Here is a 20414-nt window from a genome sequence, read left to right as displayed (position 1 = left end):
GAAGCTTAAGGTGGAACTAGGCATGATACTTGACAAGAAAGTGCTGTCAAAAATATCAAGATCTTCCCTTCTTTCTGTGTAATGTTGGTGCATACTTAACCCCCGTTGTTTCATTCCCCTCACCGGTGCCAGGAAATGCCAAAGGTTAAGTGTGTCTAAAGATTATAGGGAAAGAGATTAGAACTCAACATGAGGTTTCATTTTCAGCAACAGCTCTCTGTCAAGCATAACATCTCATTCATCATCACGGTGCCTATTCAATCCCACATGTGTACTCTGTGTGCGTGTGTGCACTCAAGCCTGCTGCAGGAGACATAGAAAGCTCTGGAAGCTCACAAGATGCTCCTCCTCCCTCCAACAGCCAGTTTCCTGCTCTTTTCAGCATGGGGGGAAGGAGTGCACATCCCTCACTTTTCTCAGTGATGCCACAAAGAGAGGTCGTGTTTTTCCTAGCGCTGTTTCTCTTCAACACATTTGTCTTTCTTTTGGGGGGCCAAAGGGAGGATTTCTTTTCCTAACTTACAAGTAAAGAGTCCTTAGAAGCAAAAGAAAAACATAAATGTTATTAAGTTAAGCTACTAAAAGGTTTTTCTGCCAGCTCTTCAAACTGCCTGAATGCTGCACCCAGTCCCAGCTATTCAATAGCCTTGCCCTTTTTTCTTTGTTTTTGAGGCATATGTCCCCTAAAACCTTGTTCAAGGAAGGCATGGACTGTGGGGCAAAAATACAGCACATGGATGACCATTCTCTCTGCATATTCTACCTTGAAGGAGAACATCATTTCTCCAAGTGTCCTATTTTAATAGTTTTTAAGATGTGATTTTATTATGTATGTTTTAATTTGTTAGCCACTTTGGTGGGCCTTATGAGGGCAGAAAGATGGGGTGTAAGTTTTACTAAACAAACAAACAAATTACTGCAGCTCAAGGCTACTAAACATTCTAAGCAGCAGATTTCCTCCGCCAAACACATAGCAGACTGTTCTGCTCATAACCTAGGGCTGCCATTCCCCCGCTGGGGGTGGAGGATCCTCTGCTCCCCCCTCCTCCTTCCCCCTGCTTACCTGGTTGGCGGGGGAGGCACGGGCCTCATGGGTGCGCTCCTGGGTGGAGCAGCAAACTCCCATGGGCCCAAAAGAGCCGGGATCGGGCCACTGTAGCACGGGGGAACGCTCCCCTGTGTGGCAGCAGCCTGTTCCAGACCGATTCAGACCCAAAATGGCCCAAATTGGGCCTGAAATGACCCGGATTGGGCCGCTGCTGGGCAGGAGAGTGTTCCCCGGCATGGCAGCAGCCCATTCCAGGCCAATTCAGGCCTGATTTGGGCTTGAATGGCCCAATTTGGACCTGAAATTGCCTGGATTGGGCCACTGCTGGGCGAGGGAGCACTTCAATGCACCTCAGTGGCCCAATCCAGGCGGTTTCTGGCCCAATTTGGGCCTGAAATGGCCCGGATTGGGCCACTGCCAGGTGGGAGAGTGCTCCCTCACTTGGCAGCAGCCTGTTCGAGGCCAATTTGGCCCAATTCAGGCCCAAAAGGGCCTGAATTGGGCTGCTGTCAAGAGGGGGAGTGCTTTCTAGCACTGCAGCAGCCCATTCCAGGCCAATTCAGGCCTAGTACGGGCCAAATTCAGCCCAATTTGGGCCAAATCAGGGCCCTCATGAAGCGCGGGAGTGCTCCTGGGGCAGCCACGGCCTGTGTGATTGTCAGTTCCCGGAAGTGATGTTATTGCACAGGTACTTTGCATTTTGTGCACACACAAATGGGAGAACCAAAAGGTAGGTGCCAGGGCTTCCATCTCCCACCAGGAGTACAGGGAGACCTGGCAACCCTATCATAAACTGGCTACTGCTTTTACCCTCAGGTGTTTCTCATGGCTACACTCCACAGTCCTTCCAAGTGAGACACAAGTGGAGTATCCTCCTTTTTACGGCACAAAATACTTTAGGTCTAAAACATATGAGGCCCTTGAAAGAATTAGAAAAAATAATTTTTTTGTAAGGTTGTAAGTTTTGCTGGCATCATTCCACTTATAGGCCTCCAAACCCTTCCTACTCTCAGCCTCCACCTCTGAATAGGAGGAGATATAAACTTCCTGAAAGATAGGGCCAGGGCTCTCTTGCTGAAGGCAATGCAGGCCTCTAGACTTCCCCTCCTCCACCTGAATTGGAAATGATCCAGAAAGGATCCTCCTCACCATTCAAACTCTCATCCCCAAATTTTGAAGCTGCAGACTCCAAGCTGCAGTATTCTTCATTCAAAAGCTTCTGGGCTTACTTGCTTTGACTACCATTATAGTCCCCCTCATGAGACAGCAGAAGAGACTCTTCCAAATGTGGTTTCAGTCCCCTCCTGCACCCCAAAGGAAGAGAGACTCATTATAGGGTTGCCAACCTCCAGGTACTACCTGGCGATCTCCCGGAATGACAACAGAGATCAGTTACCCTGGAGAAAATACCTGCTTTGGAGGGCGGTCTATATACGTTATATCCTGCTGAGTTTGCTCCTATGACGTTCCCTTGTCCTTAAACAACAGAAAAGGCACCAGAGGCATTTTCAAAATTCCAAAAACAACTAACTAGTTTATTTACATTAGAGGAGAAAGGTCAGACGAAATCAGGGGCTGAAAATTTCTGAGGTAATTCAACATATGCGGTAACATCAGAACATGCACAGACTTCAACTTTTAAATGAAAATTGAAGCCTCTGTTTTGAGGCTTTAGTTTCCTTGTCCCCCCCCCAAGCACTCTAGTATAGTTTCTTTTAGTATACTTGCCCCCCCAAGCACTCTAGTATACTCTCTTTATCTTCTGGAGTTCAGAATGCTGGTATCCACTTTCTGTTACTCCAATCTCCTTTTCTTCACACACCAGTGCTTTCCTTCACTCTTTAGCTGAATCTGAAGGTCTCCACAGGCAGTTTCCAACCACAGTTTCCAACCAGGGATCTCTTCACTCTGTTTGGCTGGATAGGGAAAATCTCATCTCCTTAGCAAATCTGTCTCCTTTTCCTTGGCCCATTTGGGAGTCTTCTGCATCTACTTCCCAACCATGCCAACTTTCCCCAGTTCTCCTGCAGATGTTAAAACTGCTCTCCGTTAGAACTCTGTCTTCCCAGCTCTTCACACTCGATGTCTCTGCTAGGATTCAAAACAGACCCTCCTTTTCCCAGCTCATGCTACTCAATCAGATCCCTTGCAGTAGCCTCTTACGCAAAACTCTCTGATTCTGTGAGGAATTAACCCTTAACAGTCCTGCACCTGTGTGTACACACAGCCGTTACAGTGTTTTTTAAAATGTGCAGCCCATCACAGCTCCCCTCTCCAAACCCTGCCTTCTCTAGGCTCCACTCCCAAAATCTCCCAAGAATTTTCCCTTCCAGGGTTGGCAACCCTATTCCCTCCAGTGGTAGACAGAAGGAACGAATCTTCTCAGGGCTGCCCATTTTGGAATCAATGTCACCATTATGTTCTATCAGAACAAGACCCTTTGTCAGGAGGCAATGGAAATTTGAGACTGGTGCAACAACAACCACTCCACTATTCAAGTGGTGCATATAGCTGGTTGCAAGAATCTTTTGACAGGCACCCTCAGCAGGGCTTCAACAGTACTACATAAGTGGATGCTACATTCAGGTCATCTTTCATTTTTCACCACCTATAGACCTGTTTACAACCACAGCACAAGTCCTTTTGCTCCCTGGCAGAGGAACCCTCAGTCACTGGGGGATGGTTTTCAGATATGGTAGACAGGGCCCCTTTCTGGGCCTTTCCACTGCTTCCTCTTACTTCCAGAGTAATCTGCAAAATGAGGAGGAAGGGACCAGAGCTATTCTCATTTCACCTTTTTGGCCCGGACAAGCTTGGTTTGCCACACAATTAGATAACTCCTGGGGTTGGCATTACCTCCACCTCCCAGTCAAGAACCTCCTCTATTGTTACTCAAATGTTTTCAGCCTACATTTCACAGTCTGAGTCATTCATTTCTAAACCTGCTGTTTTCAGCCAGAGTTCAAGTAATTTTATTATGTGAAAGAAACCTTCCACATAGCGCTGCTGTTCTTTTAAATGGAAGAGATTTGTTCTGTGGACTGACAAGAAAAGGCTAAATCCTGTTGCCTGTCCTCTAAGTGACATTTTCAAATATCTCCTATCATGGGCTCAAGGTGGCCTCTCAATTTTCTCAGTCAAACTGCACCTGGCAGCAATAGCTGCTTTCCATGTCCACATTGCAGGCAGATGCGTTTTCTTATAATAGGAATCTTCTTTTACTTAAGAGTTTACTGAAGAAGCTCCCCTCCATTTCCCATCCAGTATCATGATGAAACCTCTTCTTTGTTTTGTCCCAGTTGATGTCTAAGCCTTTTGAACCATTAGTCACCTGTCCTTTATGTCTCCTTACTGTGAAGGTCATTTTTCTAGTTGCTATCACATTTGCCCATAGGATTATTCATTCATGTATTTTAAGACATTCAACTCAAGGCTAGCTCTTCGCCCTTTTGTTGATTTTTTGCCCAAAGTTATGATAACTCATTTCTATGTCAGCCAGGATATCTCTCTGCCTGTTTTCTTTCCTCAGCCCACAGACACTAGGGACTGTTCTCTTTATTCCCTAGATGTTCAATGAGTGTTACTTTTCTATCTTAATAGAATATTTTTTCAAGGATACAACCTTGTTTATTTCCTGCACCAGCCCTAAAAAGGAGTAAAAAATTGCAGTACAAACCATTTCCCAATGGATCATCTCCACCATCTGTTTCTGCTGCAAGTTGGTTTGAACTGATTGTCCTCTGTGGGCTTTTGCTCACTCCACAAGAGTACAGTGACCTCCACAGCCTCCTGTTGTGGTCTGTCCATTGATGCAGTTTGTGAAGCAGCTACGTGGTCTTCATTTTCCACCTTTGCTAATCACTATTACATGTAAGTTGATGTTGGAAAGGAAGCAGAAGTTGGAAAGACAGTGCTGCACAGTTTATTCAGCTAAAGCTAACCCAACCATCCTTATCCTGTAAGCTTATTACTCCCCCCCGCCCCGCATGTGCGGCTGCATAGACACCATGATGATGAAAACAGGGTTGCACTTACCTGTAACCTGAGTGGTGGCCTGTGCAGTCACACATCCCTCCCTCCAACCCTGCTGTGAGCATTATTGACCACTCTAATTGTTGTGTCCAGAGGCAGCCTTGAAGAAGCGCTACCTCCCCCCCCCTCACTCACACCCACACACCGAAAGGGGTGGGAAACCAGCTGGGGAGGCATGCTTCATGTGGTTCTAGAGCTTCTGACATTTCCAGCAGCAGGCCTGCACATGGGCAGTACCCATGTGTGACTCCACAGGTGACCACTTGATGAATAACAATTACAGATAATTGCAACATTGTTCTCTGCCCTAATCATAAGTTTGAAACATGGAGGCTTCATGTTCTTCAATAATACTATTGCTAATTTGTGGAAGGTTTTAATAATGTGTGTGAGAAAATACTTTCAACTGTTTCATTGCATTCAAACCTAGATTCAGCAAATTGTAGAATATGCAGAGAGCTCTCTTACCCATGAAACTTATTCTACTGATTGTAATGGAAAAGGCAGATTTGTTCATGAATCTGCTCATACAAAGTTGTTACTCTTACTATAGTGAATGGGACTGCCTTCACATGTGGGATTTCCAGATGTATATCGCAAGATGCATAGTTTGGTAGACTGGAACAACATTAATTTTTTGCAATAAGTTAATGTAGGTCATCACAAGCATTTAAAACAAAAGAAAATTATTTTAATACTTCTACAGCTTGAAAGATACAAGAATAATGTTATGAAAAAGATCTGTCTGTCTATGGTTTTTGTAAGCAACTTTGAATCTCCAGTGATAAGAAAAACAGGATATAAATAAAACAGGATATATATGAATGAATGAATGAATGAATGAATGAATGAATGTACAGAAACTATTATGCCCTGATACAGAGGTTCGTTATGTATACAGTTGCTGTGATAGGCAGAACTCTTGTGACTTTAAAGGTTCCTCTTGTCTCTGTGGTATTGAGCTCTGTACAAAATAAATAAAAAGTCCGGTGGCATCTTAAAGACTAACAACACTTCCTCAGATAGACATGCGAAGGAAAAACTATCTGACCAAGTTAGTGTGACTAATGAAAGCTCATATTGTAATATATGTTGGTAATCTTTAAGGTGTTACTGGACTTTTGTTTTGTTTTGCTGTGACAGACTAACACAGCTACCCCTTTGCAATAATCAGAGCTCTATGCAACAATCCCCTGCTGTGTATATGTTTGAAGCTGCTACAATGGTGTGTTGAGTGGGAAACCTGTGTTAACAGTGTGAGAGAGGTCACTATTTAGTTATCTTTAGGGTGATCCTATTATTTGGCTTAGCACTTTATTTCAGATGAATAAGGTAACATTAAATGTAAGTGTATAGATGAATCGAACCAGATTAACTTTTCAGCTCAATTATTTTTCATTGTGTTCCTTATAATATACCCAGGGTGCAATTCAGTGACTGCTTTCCCAATTGTAATCCCATTGACCTCAAATGAGAGTACCCTAGTTTAAGAGGTCAGTGGATTGACCTTTACTCAAAAAGCTATAGTTTGCATGAAAAAAGGAAGGTCGAGTAAAGTATACTGTGATTTATAGTGCTGTAGCCTGATCTTTTGCATGGATTTCTATGTTCTCTGTGTTTAAAACCATAATAAATGTAAAAAAAAAGATATCCCATTAGCTGAAACAGTGTAATTTTTTAATTAAAGATTACACCGTGGTCTTGCAGAATTATCATTTCATTAAATTGTTCACACCAATCCTTTCCTTTGGTTCCTCTCTCTAAACTGAAATGCTAAGATTTTGTTTTCTTCCTCTTTGGTGAATAATGTTTCCTCTTAAACTTTAACCTTTGATCCTCTCTCACCCAACTATTGACATCTGGTCATTATTTCTTTTACTGCTTTCCACCCCCTGTTGTCAGATGGACTGTTCTGTTGTCTAAAACACTTGATAGGTGGACAGGTTTATATAATACGAGGTGAGTTTCTGTAGAACCTAATTGGATGTTGTCTTTTTCATGCAAAAGAAAGTTGCTAGTGCAAAGCTCTCTGCTGCTCTCCACCATGTTGGTTTTTGACAACGTACATTAATTAACAGTTGTACTCTGGATGTGGAGACAGACCTTATCTCTGCCTGTGGATGATGGTATTTCAAAGATCTGTGAAATGAAAATGTGAAAGACCCACCAGGACAGTTTTTCTATAATCTTTTGTTGATTACAATTTTGCTAATTTCATGTACAAATAATAACACACACCCCCAAGGCAGAAAAACTGCCTATACAGTAAGTAAGCTATAAGAAAAATCATACAAATTTCTGATGCAACTGCCTGTATCACATGTCTTGACACTCCAGTTCAGGGTGTTTTTTTCTCAGGCTACTTTGAAAACACTGTAATAACAATGAAAGCTTTTTTTGTGCCCATGTCAGATGTTGTGTTAATGAATCCATCTCCGTGATCCAGTAGCTCCAGTGTACACATGGAGTTCCACATACATAGGAGCTTCCCTGTCTTCTTCTCTGATCAGTAAAATGCTTTAGGAATTGTATAAAAGAGAACAGGGATCTTCAGTGTATGTAGGATTTTGCATTGTGGCTTAAATATCTTAATCATGGCTTGAACATAGTATTTATGAAAAGTACCATAATATGCATCTTAAGCAACCATGCCAAATAATTCATCATACCATGCATTAAATATCTTTGTGCCAAATTAGGCACAAGCAACAATACTATGAGTGAACATCAATTTTTCCACACATTTTGTTATAGTTTGGTATTTTGAAATATTCACAAAGCCAGTCAAATCTATTGAATACAAAACCACATCCAAGCAGAGATTTTTTTCCTCAAACATTTCATCTTGAGCTCCCTTGATGCTACCACTATGCTCCACTTCTCATTTTTTATTTGTATTTTTCTTTTTTTCATTTCACTTTTTGTTCACCTGTTTACATTATCTAAAAACTCTAATATGCTTTACAGTGTTGTGGCCAGTTGTAGCTTGCTAAGTGTTAATGCTATCTGTGTCTGCTTGATGCAAATAAGCAAGGGTTAAGGAACAGGAGAAGGATTATGAGGTATACCTTTAAGTAAACCTATTATGACAAATATAATTAATTAAAAGTTGAAATTAAATGTTTTCCTCTGTGTGCTTTCATTGATAAGTTCAGCCAGCTATTCAAAATCCAATATGGTATACACCATAACCTTAAAGGTGTTATATTTTAGTAGGAGGAATCTATGGCCTAAGAAGAGCTCATGTTCCGAATTGTTTATTTTGTAGATACCTATGTTAAGCTGACATTGCTGAATTCCATGGGTCAAGAGATGTCCAAATGCAAGACATCCATCCGAAGAGGGCAGCCAAATCCAGTATACAAAGAGACCTTTATTTTTCAGGTGGCCCTGTTTCAGCTTTCAGATGTGACACTCATATTATCTGTTTATAATAAACGCAGCATGAAACGAAAGGAAATGATAGGCTGGATTTCTTTAGGGCTGAACAGTTCTGGAGAAGAGGAACTAAACCACTGGACTGAGATGAAGGAATCCAAAGGACAACAAGTATGTAGATGGCACTCTTTGTTAGAGTCTTAATGGCAGTTGTGGCTGCACTGTGCGTCAGGATTCATCAAGGCTGCCACTTTACATGCAATGAAGACGGTGTTGCAGAAATTACAAATTCAACATTCCATTTTAACAAATGCACAAAATGCTATGGACAGAGAAACTTTTTCACATTGTTCCTTCACTTAACATCATCAATTTCAGGTAAACCTGTACCAGACACAGAAGAGTCAGCAATCCCAATTCTTATTACAACATTTTCAGGACTGTTTCAGTTTTAACTTCCAATTTGGTGATTTGTTGGGTTTGTTGTGTAAATCCTCTATTATTGCAATGTCCTCCAATTGTCTGGGGGATTTTTTTTTAGTGGTGCTATGCTGTGTTGTATATGATCTGTCCAGAAGCAGGTTAGAGAGAGAGAGGTGGCTAAACAGTGGAACAAAAGGCAACAGAGAAACAGAATATTTATAAGTTTAGCTTACTATTTAATTTTAGTAATAGTATTACAATCCCTTTCCTCTTAGGAACTTAACATTTCCAACTGGAAGGTTAATATTCAGAAAATCTAGTAGTGCTATGCACAAACAGTCCAGCATGCTGGTAGCTTTAAACCAGACACAAACACAACTCTCTGTAATGCCTCCTTAAGTTTAGTGACAGACTATTTTTTTCAGACCATTGAAGGTGGTTTGATGTTCACAGTGTGTACACTCCTCCTAACACATTTATTGCTGGTAAATGTGGAGAGTACACAATTCAGCAACATTGCTTAAGCTAAGCAGCTCTAAGTCTAGTCAGTGCCTTGGTGGGAGGCCTCATGGAGATCCTATGTAAGCCTCCTAGAATTCCATCAGGGAAGAAACATAGGATGTAAACATAATTAATAACCTTCAGAACTTTTTGACATCTGTTTGAATGGAGCTGGCAATGGAACAAATGAAAAGTGTACATACTGTGCGAAGTGCAGTCTCTCCCAAATCACTTTCAATTATTTTAATAACTATTGTCTGTCACCAAACTTCATGTAGGACTCCAGAGGTGGTGCCTCTATTTTAAAGTGTCATTGAGCAGGATCTATTTTGTGTCTAGTTTCCTTGGATCTCATAGAAATCAAGTCTCAGTTTCCTTGGTCTCAGAGAAATCAAGTCTCAATCTCATTTTCCTGAAATCCATCAAAGGAATAATCTAGACTCTGTGCCATGCAGTGGACACTTTTTCTATGTCCCTGGACTGTGTACAGAAACACTAATCCAAAGATCCAAACAATTAGTTCCTTGGTCCCAAGGTATTTGGGGGCTCATGCTTCTCAAACGGCAGCCCTCAAGCCATATGGCAAATCTGTTTTGAAACTGAAAGGGGTTTCAGAAGTCTAAAAAAGAGGTGGAATGAAGGTCTGCCACTCAAAGAAACAAGTAAAAAGATTCACTGAGTGTGTCCAAGCTCTTATATGTGTAAATTAGCTCTTTTGGTCCTGTTTTTTTTATTCCTGAGGTTTGAAGAGCATAGATGATATCCTGCATGCAGTTTTTGTTGTCTCACTGATATTAGTAACATTTTTGTGCAGGTAACAGAGTGCAGGACTGCAACTCAAAACTTTACAAAGCGTTCCTTTTAATCAACTACACTGGCCTTTATGTGAATGAAAAGTTTGCCTTTGGAAATTCAAATGTTAGATTCTGGAAGTTAAAACATCTGGTGACAAGGACTTGCAGTCTTACAATCAACCTTTTCAGTTCAAGGACCCAGATCTAGCCCCCAGGTGGCAGTATGGGACCCACTAAGGTACTAGCTTGTGGCAGGAATTGACATCACATCAGATTCACTTTACAGGAAGAGGAGGAGCCCTGTCTGTGCTAAAAAGGAAACTTTTCCAGCACTGAGTCACCTTATCAACCTTCTGCTCAGTGTTCATGCAAAGAGTGTTCATGCAAAGTGTTCATGCAAAGAGGAGGTCTGGTGCCCTTTCTGTCCATGCTGCATGCTGGCAGCAAATCCTTCCAAAAAGCCACAAAAAGATGGCTCTTTGCAGCCCACCTGAGGTTCTGATCCATGAACTGAATACCACTAGTATTAGGAGGAATAAACCGATAACTCCACTGAAACTATATAGCCCCAGCACTGTGCTAGGAATCCACTTACTATACTTTTAATGTATAAGACTTGAAAGGGCAGCTTCATTATGAGATTTCAGGCACAGGGAAATTTTTACACAAAGTTGGCAAGCCCTAGAATGAATTGTTTCACCACTTTCTGTTTCCATTACGAGTAGATTTTAGGGATTGTGTGGCACACTGAAGGCTTGAGGTTAGTGACACGGTTTACTTTCCTTAAGGTAAGGTTGGCATCACAAAACAATTTAAATAAACATTAAAAGTTCTTTTGTGCATCTCTAAGGATGGAATCTTTATGTCGTAAACATAGTTAAAAAGTCACAGATTAATATCCAGATGTCAGTTTTAATTTGTTTTTTTTTATTGAGAAAGCACGTATTTGTTACTGACTTTTCACAATATTTTTGAATGCTGCTACATTTGAGATCAAAGACTTTCCAGTATTGCATGAATGGATACAAATGCATCATATGAAGGATATATAATATTCCCAGTATCAAAATTCTTAACAACCACTTAAAAATTCCCAGCTGTTGTCTTGAAATTGTTATCCAGTGCCTTTAATGTTTCGCCACTTAAATTTATAACTATAATGTGATGCTGAATTAATTGATTTCAGTCTTGATTGGTTTTAAAGTTTATCAAATGAATTTTCCTTCCTGTGTTGCATGGCACAAGAAATGTAATTTATTAAAACTATTCAGGAACTTTTGTGAAGAGAAACACTGTTGATAACAGTATAATATCATATAATCTTTCTAGTTTTGTTTCTTGTTATATTTTCAGTGCAGTCTTATACAAAGCTTCTTATAAGGCAGTATGTTTCTAAAGTTATGAAAAATTTTAGTTAAATCGGAGCTAATGGGAATTTACCTATACATCTAATACTAAAATTCCAAACATACTTACCAGGAAGTAAGCATTATTGAACTCATTGGAAGTAATTTCTGAAATATGTTTTCTTTCGGGTTGTAAGACTTGCACTGGCACAGTGCCTTGAAGACTGGGTTATATATTCATATAGGACAGAAACAGATGAAAAAATTATACTTCATGAAGGTATTTCTAATTTTAAAAATGTATTACTGTGTTATTGATTATGATCAGGGAGATCCTTAAAGAAGAAAGTTGCCTAATCACGGTTGTAGTTTTATATAGGTTTTGCTCTTTAAAGTACAATAATTCCTAGAAACAGCTACAGAGTTATTCTGTTGAAGACAAGATAGAGGTGAGCTGAATATAAAAAAAGGAAACTTCTTTTTGTGCAACCATTAATACCATGCCCTAATTTTCACATCAGTTTCCGTGTTTGAAAGTACTCGTAATCATAAGTCATTTGATGGTAAAAGAAATTAAAATCCTTTCCCCTTTTTCTTCAGGATTATTTGTACATGCATTAAATTGCAGTTTCAACTTTTATGCCACAAGGGAATAGTTTTTCAGTATTTATAGGAACATGCTATACAGATATATATACAGAAGGCCTTAAAGGAATTTGAAAATTGCATAAGATCCCAGAAATAGAATATTCTCTTTAGTGTTCTGCATCAACTTCAACTTCTTATTTTGTATTTTAGAATCAGTATAAGTCATGCTCGAAATGAGCACAATGTGATGTGGATGTTCTCCTTTACTACAAGAGCTTCCTGCTTTGAAATGCATGGGGGAAATCCCTGTTTGGAAGCGACCTAGGAAAACATGAACTATATGTAAATTGAGATAGGTAGCCATGTTAATCTGTCTGTAGCAGTAGAAAAGAGCAAGAGTCCACTAGCATGTATGAAACTAACAAAATTTGTGATAGGGTATGAACTTTCGTATGAGTCACAGCTCACTTTTTCAGATACAGCTAGACAGATGGACTCACATTCTAGCTGTATCTGAAGAAGTGAGCTGTGTGAGCTCATACCCTATTACAAATGTTGTTCATCTTATAGGTTCAACTGAACTCTTGCTCTTTTCTATTGTATATAAATTGTCATGAAGAATGATCGTGTATCTGTTTTGGTGCGTATACACTCAAATAGGAAGGTACATACACTTATCTGTTTCTGTATATGCAGTGATAATCTGCAGTGATATAGTCAGGTTTATAAAGACAGTGCATATATATTTTTCAACTTAGTAACAAATAGCAAAACAGCTATGTGTGGTTTAGCTGCCTTTTCCTACATGCGGGTGTTACTTGTATAGAAAATCCTTCACATCTGATGAATCTCTAATAGATATCAGGAAATAAGGTTGGGAAATACTTTCTCCTGGAATTCTAGAGATCCTCATATGCAGCCCACCATCCAGGCTGGCAGTTCTAAATTGGAAGTACTGTTGATCTATCTATCCATGTTGGCAGCTCTTTTTATGCTGTTTGCAACTCACTTTGGAGTTACTGGACTTAATATGAGTAGCTACTGTCTGTTAATTCCTGTGCTGATTTGCTCTTGTAAATTTTGACTTTGTTGATGATGAGATCTGATTTCCCCATTACAGTCAAATCTGTGATCCATGGGCTATACACAGCATTGCAACATGGCAGATACTTAATAATTTCTCTAATTTTGCAATTCAAAGAAAGCTGGGAGAAAGGTGACATTATCAGGTCCTGGTGGGCTGCAACATGTACTTGTTGCATTATGTATAGCCTATGGGCTACAAATGTAAGGGGTCAGCATTGGAAATCTGCTTCTAGACAAAATTTATTTAAATTCTTGACTTGAATGCTTCAAAACAACAAATCATAACAAATAAAAAGCTGCACCAAGAATTAAATTTTTGGCATGGAAAATAGCAAACCAAACTAAAGCCTTAATATTGTTATTTCCTCTGTATGTGTCCAGAGTGGTTGCAGACAGATGTTTGGAATTTTTTTGTGCCTCTGGCTACCTCGGTTAGCAACATAAACTGTTTTCCAGCTGCTAAAACATTATTTCCACCCTTTCCCAGCAACATTTTGAGATTCTTCACCATGAGTGTGTTTTTACACTTTTAGTTGTTCTGTACATCTATTGAAATGAATGGCATAACATGCTTGTAAGAATAGTGCCCAGCACTCTTGATACCAAATTGAATTGTGATTTAGGACTGTTCCCTTTTGCTGTGTGGTTGCTATGACAAAGCCGATCCTCTGTGACTGGCTTCCATGCTGCACCTGATCATATGGGTATTTCTCATGCATGTATCTCTTGTCCATCAGGGCCAGAATTTGGAGAGTGCCTATATGGTCTGAACAAATCTACATGAAGCAAGCATTACCTTTGTGAAGCCAGTCATGGGGAACGGGCTTTTGGCAGAAACTACAATACAGACGTACCAGATCAACTGGCCCTTATTGACCCACACATCTTTATTTAAAAGTACTCAAACCCATTTTCTTTTCTTACAGAAAAATACAGCAATTATTTTTATATCTGCATTTTGAAGCAAGCTCTGCTGTGGTATTAAGGATCCATGAAGTTTGCCAAGTTGCTTCAGGTTGTTTTATACTTAGCCCATTTGGGCCCTGGTGTCACTTTAGAATTTACGGTGAAATCCTAAGCAAGGTTACTCCAGTTGATTTCAGTGGGCTTAGACTGGAGTAACTCTGCTTAGGATTTCACTGTTAAATGCACTAAATTTGGGGAGTTTTGAAAATAGATTCTTGCTTTAATGCAGTTGGCAGACAGACCATTTTCCAACTCTGATTAGCAGAGTGATTGCATATTGGACTTTTTCCAAACAACATATTTCCATGTGGATACCACTGTGTAGTAAATGCAAATAATAAAGCCATAGTGAGAAAGCTGATCATCTGAATCCTCTCACTATTATCTGTATCTACTAATCACTCAAAAATTCTTAACCAGTGTGTTTCTAGGATCATTTACAAACTATTCCTAAAGTGTATATTTAGGAGCACTTTGGTTTAGTTGCTAATTTCTGGATTGTTGTGGACTGACCACCAATGTGCCTTTTATGAAACTTGCTATCTCTCCTGCACAAAAGCAGCCATTCTGGATCATTCTGGATTGGTCCATCTAGTCCAGCATCCTGTTTCACTTAGTGGTTGACAAGATACCCACAGAAGGTCAACTAGCAGGACACATAGGCCAAAGAGTCTCCCTGCTGTTGTCTTGGCTCTGGTATTCAGAGGATTACTGCATCTGAACATGGAGGATCCATTTGGACATCATAGCTAATAGCCGTTGATGGACTTACCCTCTATTTGTGTAATCCATTTTTAAAGCCAATGAAATTAGTGGAGATTATGCTATCCTCTGCCAGTGAATTCCACGAGTCACTCTTTGACTGAATGAGCACGTTGACTGTCATGAATCTATTGATCCTAAATGTCATTTGGTTCCCATTAATTCTTGTATTATTTAAAAGGGAGGACGTTTTCTCTTGCATAATTTTATACACTTTTATCATGTCCCCTTCACAGGAGTCTTTTCTCTAAATGAAAAAGCCCCAAACCCCTTAATATTTCCTGTCAGCAAATGTGCTTCAACCCATTGATCATTTTGATTGCTCTCTTCTGCTCCTTTTCCAACACTACTATATTATGTTAGATATACAGAGCCCAGAACCATACACAGTATTTGAAATCCAACCACACCATAAATCTATAGAAAAGTGTTACGTTACTGGGAGTAGAATTTTTTTCCCAGTCCTAAGCTGTTTTCCCATGTCTTAAAAATAGTGCCCCTCTCATGGAACACTAGCGGCTCTTTTGCACGATTTTGCTGTCACCATTTCCAAAACAGAAGCAGGCAATTATGATTCCTTTTTCATGACACCACAAAACGGAATCATAAATGCCTGCCTCCGTTTTGGAAACGGTGATGTCAGAAATTGCATGAAAGAGCTGCCAGCATTCCATGAGTGGGGCGCTATTTTTAAGACATGGGGAAACGGCCCTAGTAATCGGCAGTTGTCTTTTTCACCAACCCTGCATGTCAAACCAGTATCAAGCAATCCACCCTGATGCTAGGGTCTGTTCCCCAGGAAGTCAGACCAGTGGCCCACCAAGCCCAGCATCCTGTTTCACACAACGGACAACCAATCGTCCCAGAGGGTCAGGAAACAAAGCAGAGGGGCCAAGGCTTTCCTCTGATGTTTCCTCTGATCACTCAAATCAGGGGTCTATGCCTCTGAATATGGAAGTACCCTATAGTCACCATTGCTAGCAAAAATTGATGGGTCTCTTCTCTACAAACCTGTCTAATGTGTTCAGACCTCACCATTTATATTTAAAATTAGGATTTTTATCCACTTTACACTTAACATTGAATCTCATTTGCCATGTTGTCAGCCACTCATCCAGTTTGTGGAGATTGTTTGTGCTTCTCACAATCCACTTTGCTTCTTGCCATCCTGACAAATCCGGTCTCATCAGCAAACGTTGCCACTTCCCCACTTACCCCTGCTTCTAGATCATTTATGAACGAGATAAATAGCACTGGTCCCAACAGTGATCCCTGTGGAACCCTACTGCTTACATCCAGGGCTTTTTTTCTGGGAAAAGAGGTGGTGGAAGTCCGGTTGCCCTCAGAGAAAATGGTCACATGGCCGGTGGCCCCACCCCCTGATCTCCAGACAGAGGGGAGTTTAGATTGCAATCTCAACTCCCCTCTGTCTGGAGATCAGGGGACGGGGCCACCAGCCATGTGACCATTTTCAAGAGGTTCTGGAACTCCGTTCCCCTGCGTTCCCCCTGAAAAAAAGCCCTGCTTACATCTCTCCATTGTGCAAACTGTCAGTTTATTCCTACACACTGTTTTCTAGTATTTCACCAGCTTCTGATTCACCAAATAACCCATTTTCTTATTCCAGACTGCTAAATTTAATCAGGAGCCTTTGATTGGATGTATCCACTCACACAGTGCTAGTTGGCAAAGTGTAAACAATTCGTGTAATGCCTCTTCAGGAAAAAGTTTTGAACAACTATAGACATTGTGTGAATTACGTCTAAGTACATTACTGTTTTTACTGTGTGCGTATATACCGCTCTTCTAGACAGATTAGTGCCCCACTCAGAGTGGTGAACAAAGTCAGTGTATTACTATCCCCACAAAACAGGTGGGAGGCTGGAATTGAGAAGAGTGGCTTGCCCAATGCTACCTGCTGAATTCATGACAATAATGGGGGTTGAACCAGCAGAGTGCTGACTTGCAACTCAACCGCTTAACCACTGTGCTACAGCACCTCTTCCATCTAGGAATTTTGTAAAAATTGCTTTTTAGCAGTTTAATACTCTTCATCTCATAGCAGCTTGGAATGACCATGCCTTGGAATGCCATGCTTTCAGTACTTATTTGGAATACATAAACACATGATGTCCACATGACTTAAAAGTCTCTTACCAAATACTTTTATCAGTTAAATAAGGAAAAAACTATAAATTCTGCGTAAGACCTGTTCAAAATGGACACTTCTTAAATAAACTATTGACAATAACTGAATTTGTTTCTGTGTTCTAACTTGCTGCAACAGCTGTATTTTTGTTTTGTTTAAAAAAATGTTTCCACTTATTATGATTTCCATGTAGTGTGAGCTTTGGTAGAGGCCAGGCACTTAATCTTAAGAAGAAACACTTTGATTTGCTTTTTTAACATATTAGATATTAAACCTCCAAAAATACAAATACACTGTTTTCGCTAAATTAACTTTTACCTGATACATCCTGCATTCTGTATAACTGAACAAATATTAATACTCAGAAGTAGAACATGTCTAATTATATGTCAGTTAAGTGTAAATTAGCACGAACAGATTGAAATGAAAAAGCAGGTTCTGCATGTACAAGCAATACAACATCTTAATGTTCAAGCAGGCACTGGTGAACTTGCTGTTAGTGTCTTTTGCTGTCACTGCGGATCTCATCCAAGGTCCCTAGTTGTGTACAACTATTTGCTTGTGACCAGAGCTGGATTGCAGCTGTTGTGTTGACATAATTTCCCTGGGCTTGACCCAGGCCCTTTCAGTAGTTTTCTTTTTGGCAAACTTCTGCTATTTAAGCATAGAACTCTCTAATTTTCAGTGGGTCCAGAATCGTTCTTTGCCCACGATCATCATTTTTGGGTGTGGATTCAGATTATTCTGGGGATTTTTTGGGGGGGGGTCTCTGGAGGACAGTCATGGCACAGTAGGAACCAATAGAAAAATCTCTGATCTGAGATCAACTCTATAACCACTGGACTTTAATCAAATCAGACTGGTACAAATTGTGTTGGTGGGGGATTCAATCTCATATTTGAACAATAGGCAGTGTTGTGAAAGTACACTATTGCGTGAGCAAATTGATCTTGGAGCTAGATTTGTTTCCTGAAGAAATTTTCTTTTATTAGTTAGTTTATTTTCATTAAAAGGATCTTTTCAGTGGTATTCATATCCCAGTAACAGCAAGGCATATTCAAATACCTAGTCATGTGCTGTTGTATACAATGGCTACAGTACTTTTAGTGCAAAAAAACAGTGCAAGAGTAGAGCTAGCTTCCCTCACCACCCCTCAAGAATTGGTAGGTTGTTGCTATGTCATCTCCAATACAATCAAATGTGATTTCATTAATGAATGGTATTAAAATGAAAGCCCTGTACCTTCAATGTAAGTATGTATAAGCAAATAGAGGGAGAAGCAGGATTGAGCTTGCTTGTCTTTTCCCATTAAAGGACTGCTCTCAGAACAGAGCACATAAACCATGTGCTTCTTTTCCATGATTCTGAATCAGAGGAACAGAGCCCATGCGCACATGTGCATGCTTAGGCTTTATGCCAGTGCAGCAAATGCGTATAGACGGGACAGGATCATCAAGGGCAATCTTGCTTTCCTCCTCTAAATCTCCTCTATATGCTTATATTGTATAGCTGGAGAAAGCTTTCAGACATTAATGGAACTGAACAGCTCCTTTGTTCCTAAAAAGCTTGTGTAGGCACTGTGGGCCCTGCATAGCTTCCTGGAATTTTGGAGTTTATTGGGCATAATTACATTTCAGTACAAAAATTGAAATTGGGGGGGGGGGAGGGTTCAACACTAGTATTTTTCTTCTTTCTGTCTTTAATTTGTGTATGTTTTGCATTTTTATCATCACATCCATCCACTCATTTAATAAAATGTTATTTAACATTATCTGTTCACTTGTTTGAAGTGCAAAGACTCCCAAAAGACCATTTCTGAAATACTCTGTAAGAGTAGGAAGATTTGTCCTTTATCTTATCTTTTTAACCCTTTAGGTGTTTTGAGTTTAGCTGGAGGGATAGAATGAAATTGGGAAGATTGGCTAATTTTATTTTTAAAAATTGTTTATATATATATAAACAAGTTTTATAAACAATAAAACTTAGTCATCAGTCAATTAATCTATGATTATAAAAAAATCCAATGGCAGTGGAAACTCCAGATGACATAAATATTGTTCTGAGCTACAAACCTTGTTCATTTCTGTAATCGTAGATTTAGTTTTAGAGCAATATTTGTCAGATTTTGCACAAATTCTATCCCTTACAAACGGCTCAGCCCCATTACCCTAGGTACAACTACAACTGTGTGAAACTTTCAGATACCTTATTACGGCACTGCACATTTGGATGCACTGGGCTTACACATACCTACAATTCTGATTCCACTGGCGCAGAATACCCATCAGATGAGCAGCTCTGCACTGAATAGATGATTCCCAACAGTCCATCTTCATTGCCTCTCTTCTTTTACTTCTTGCAGTCCTCATCCCTCCTAATTGAGTGTGCTGCCTCAATAGCTCCACTTACCTGTACCCCATAGCTACGTGCAAAGCAAGTTACAGGTACAGGCTATCAGCAACCACGTGCATAAGGTTCCAAGCATGCATCCATCCTAACTGATCTTGGCAATACCTTGGGTAATCTGATGAAATAATAATAATAAAAACATTCAATTTATATACCTCCCTTCAGGACAACTTAATGCCGGTTTACAAAGTATGTCATATACCTCCCTTCAGGACAACTTAATGCCGGTTTACAAAGTATGTCATTATTATCCCCACAACAAACACCCTGTGAGGTGGGTGGGGCTGAGAGAGCTCCAGAGAGCTGTGACTAGCCCAGAGTGGTCTGCTGCTGCTCCTGCCCAGCTAAGAGGCATCTAGACTAGCCTTGGTCAGCCCAGTTTGGTACTTGGTACTTCTTTGTACCATTTTAGGAAGAATTCTAACTGCTTTTGATATTTCTGAAAATATTAATTAGCAATGCAAACCACATCCCACAAGGCTGCTGTTCTGGCCATTGGACTGCAACGTTCGTTAGTGCTTTTTAAAATAGGATTTTATTAACAAACTGTGATTAGTGAAATGTTATTCCCCTTTCCCTTCCTTGTTTTTATTTAAAGCAAGATTACTCCTTATATAACTGATGAACTTTCCTACAGAGCTTTCTTACCTATTTTTATAAAATTGATCTAAGAATATTAATGCTTTATGAGCAATGCTGTATAATGGCCCTGTCCCATTGTTCTTACTCAGAGACTGATTCTGCAGGGTTTATTCATATAAAATGCACTCTGTTACTCTAAGTAACTCAGTTTATTTCACCAGGAATCCTCTCCTAAAGTACATTACCACAAAATAATAGTGGCCGAAAAATCCTTTTTCCACTGACGTCGTAGGGAATGTTCAGTGGAAGTCACATAAGATATCTTTCATTTGATGAAATGGATTATAGCC

At 40.0% G+C, this 20414-nt stretch overlaps 1 protein-coding gene across 1 annotated transcript in view; it reads left to right on the top strand.

Moving 5' to 3' along the window:
- SYT14 (synaptotagmin 14) overlaps positions 1–8662 on the top strand; it is a 102976-nt gene extending 94314 nt beyond the window's left edge. Inside the window, exons 7-8 of the mRNA XM_054988502.1 lie at positions 6983–7039; positions 8349–8662. Coding sequence (XP_054844477.1) covers positions 6983–7039; positions 8349–8662 — 371 coding nt within the window. The remainder of the gene's footprint in view (positions 1–6982; positions 7040–8348) is intronic.
- Positions 8663–20414: the final 11752 nt, after the last annotated feature.

The sequence above is a fragment of the Eublepharis macularius genome, chromosome 1 (assembly GCF_028583425.1).
Source record: "Eublepharis macularius isolate TG4126 chromosome 1, MPM_Emac_v1.0, whole genome shotgun sequence".
Lineage (NCBI taxonomy): Eukaryota > Metazoa > Chordata > Lepidosauria > Squamata > Eublepharidae > Eublepharis > Eublepharis macularius.
Note: the sequence above shows the minus strand (reverse complement) of the source record. Positions and strands in the feature narration are given on the sequence as shown.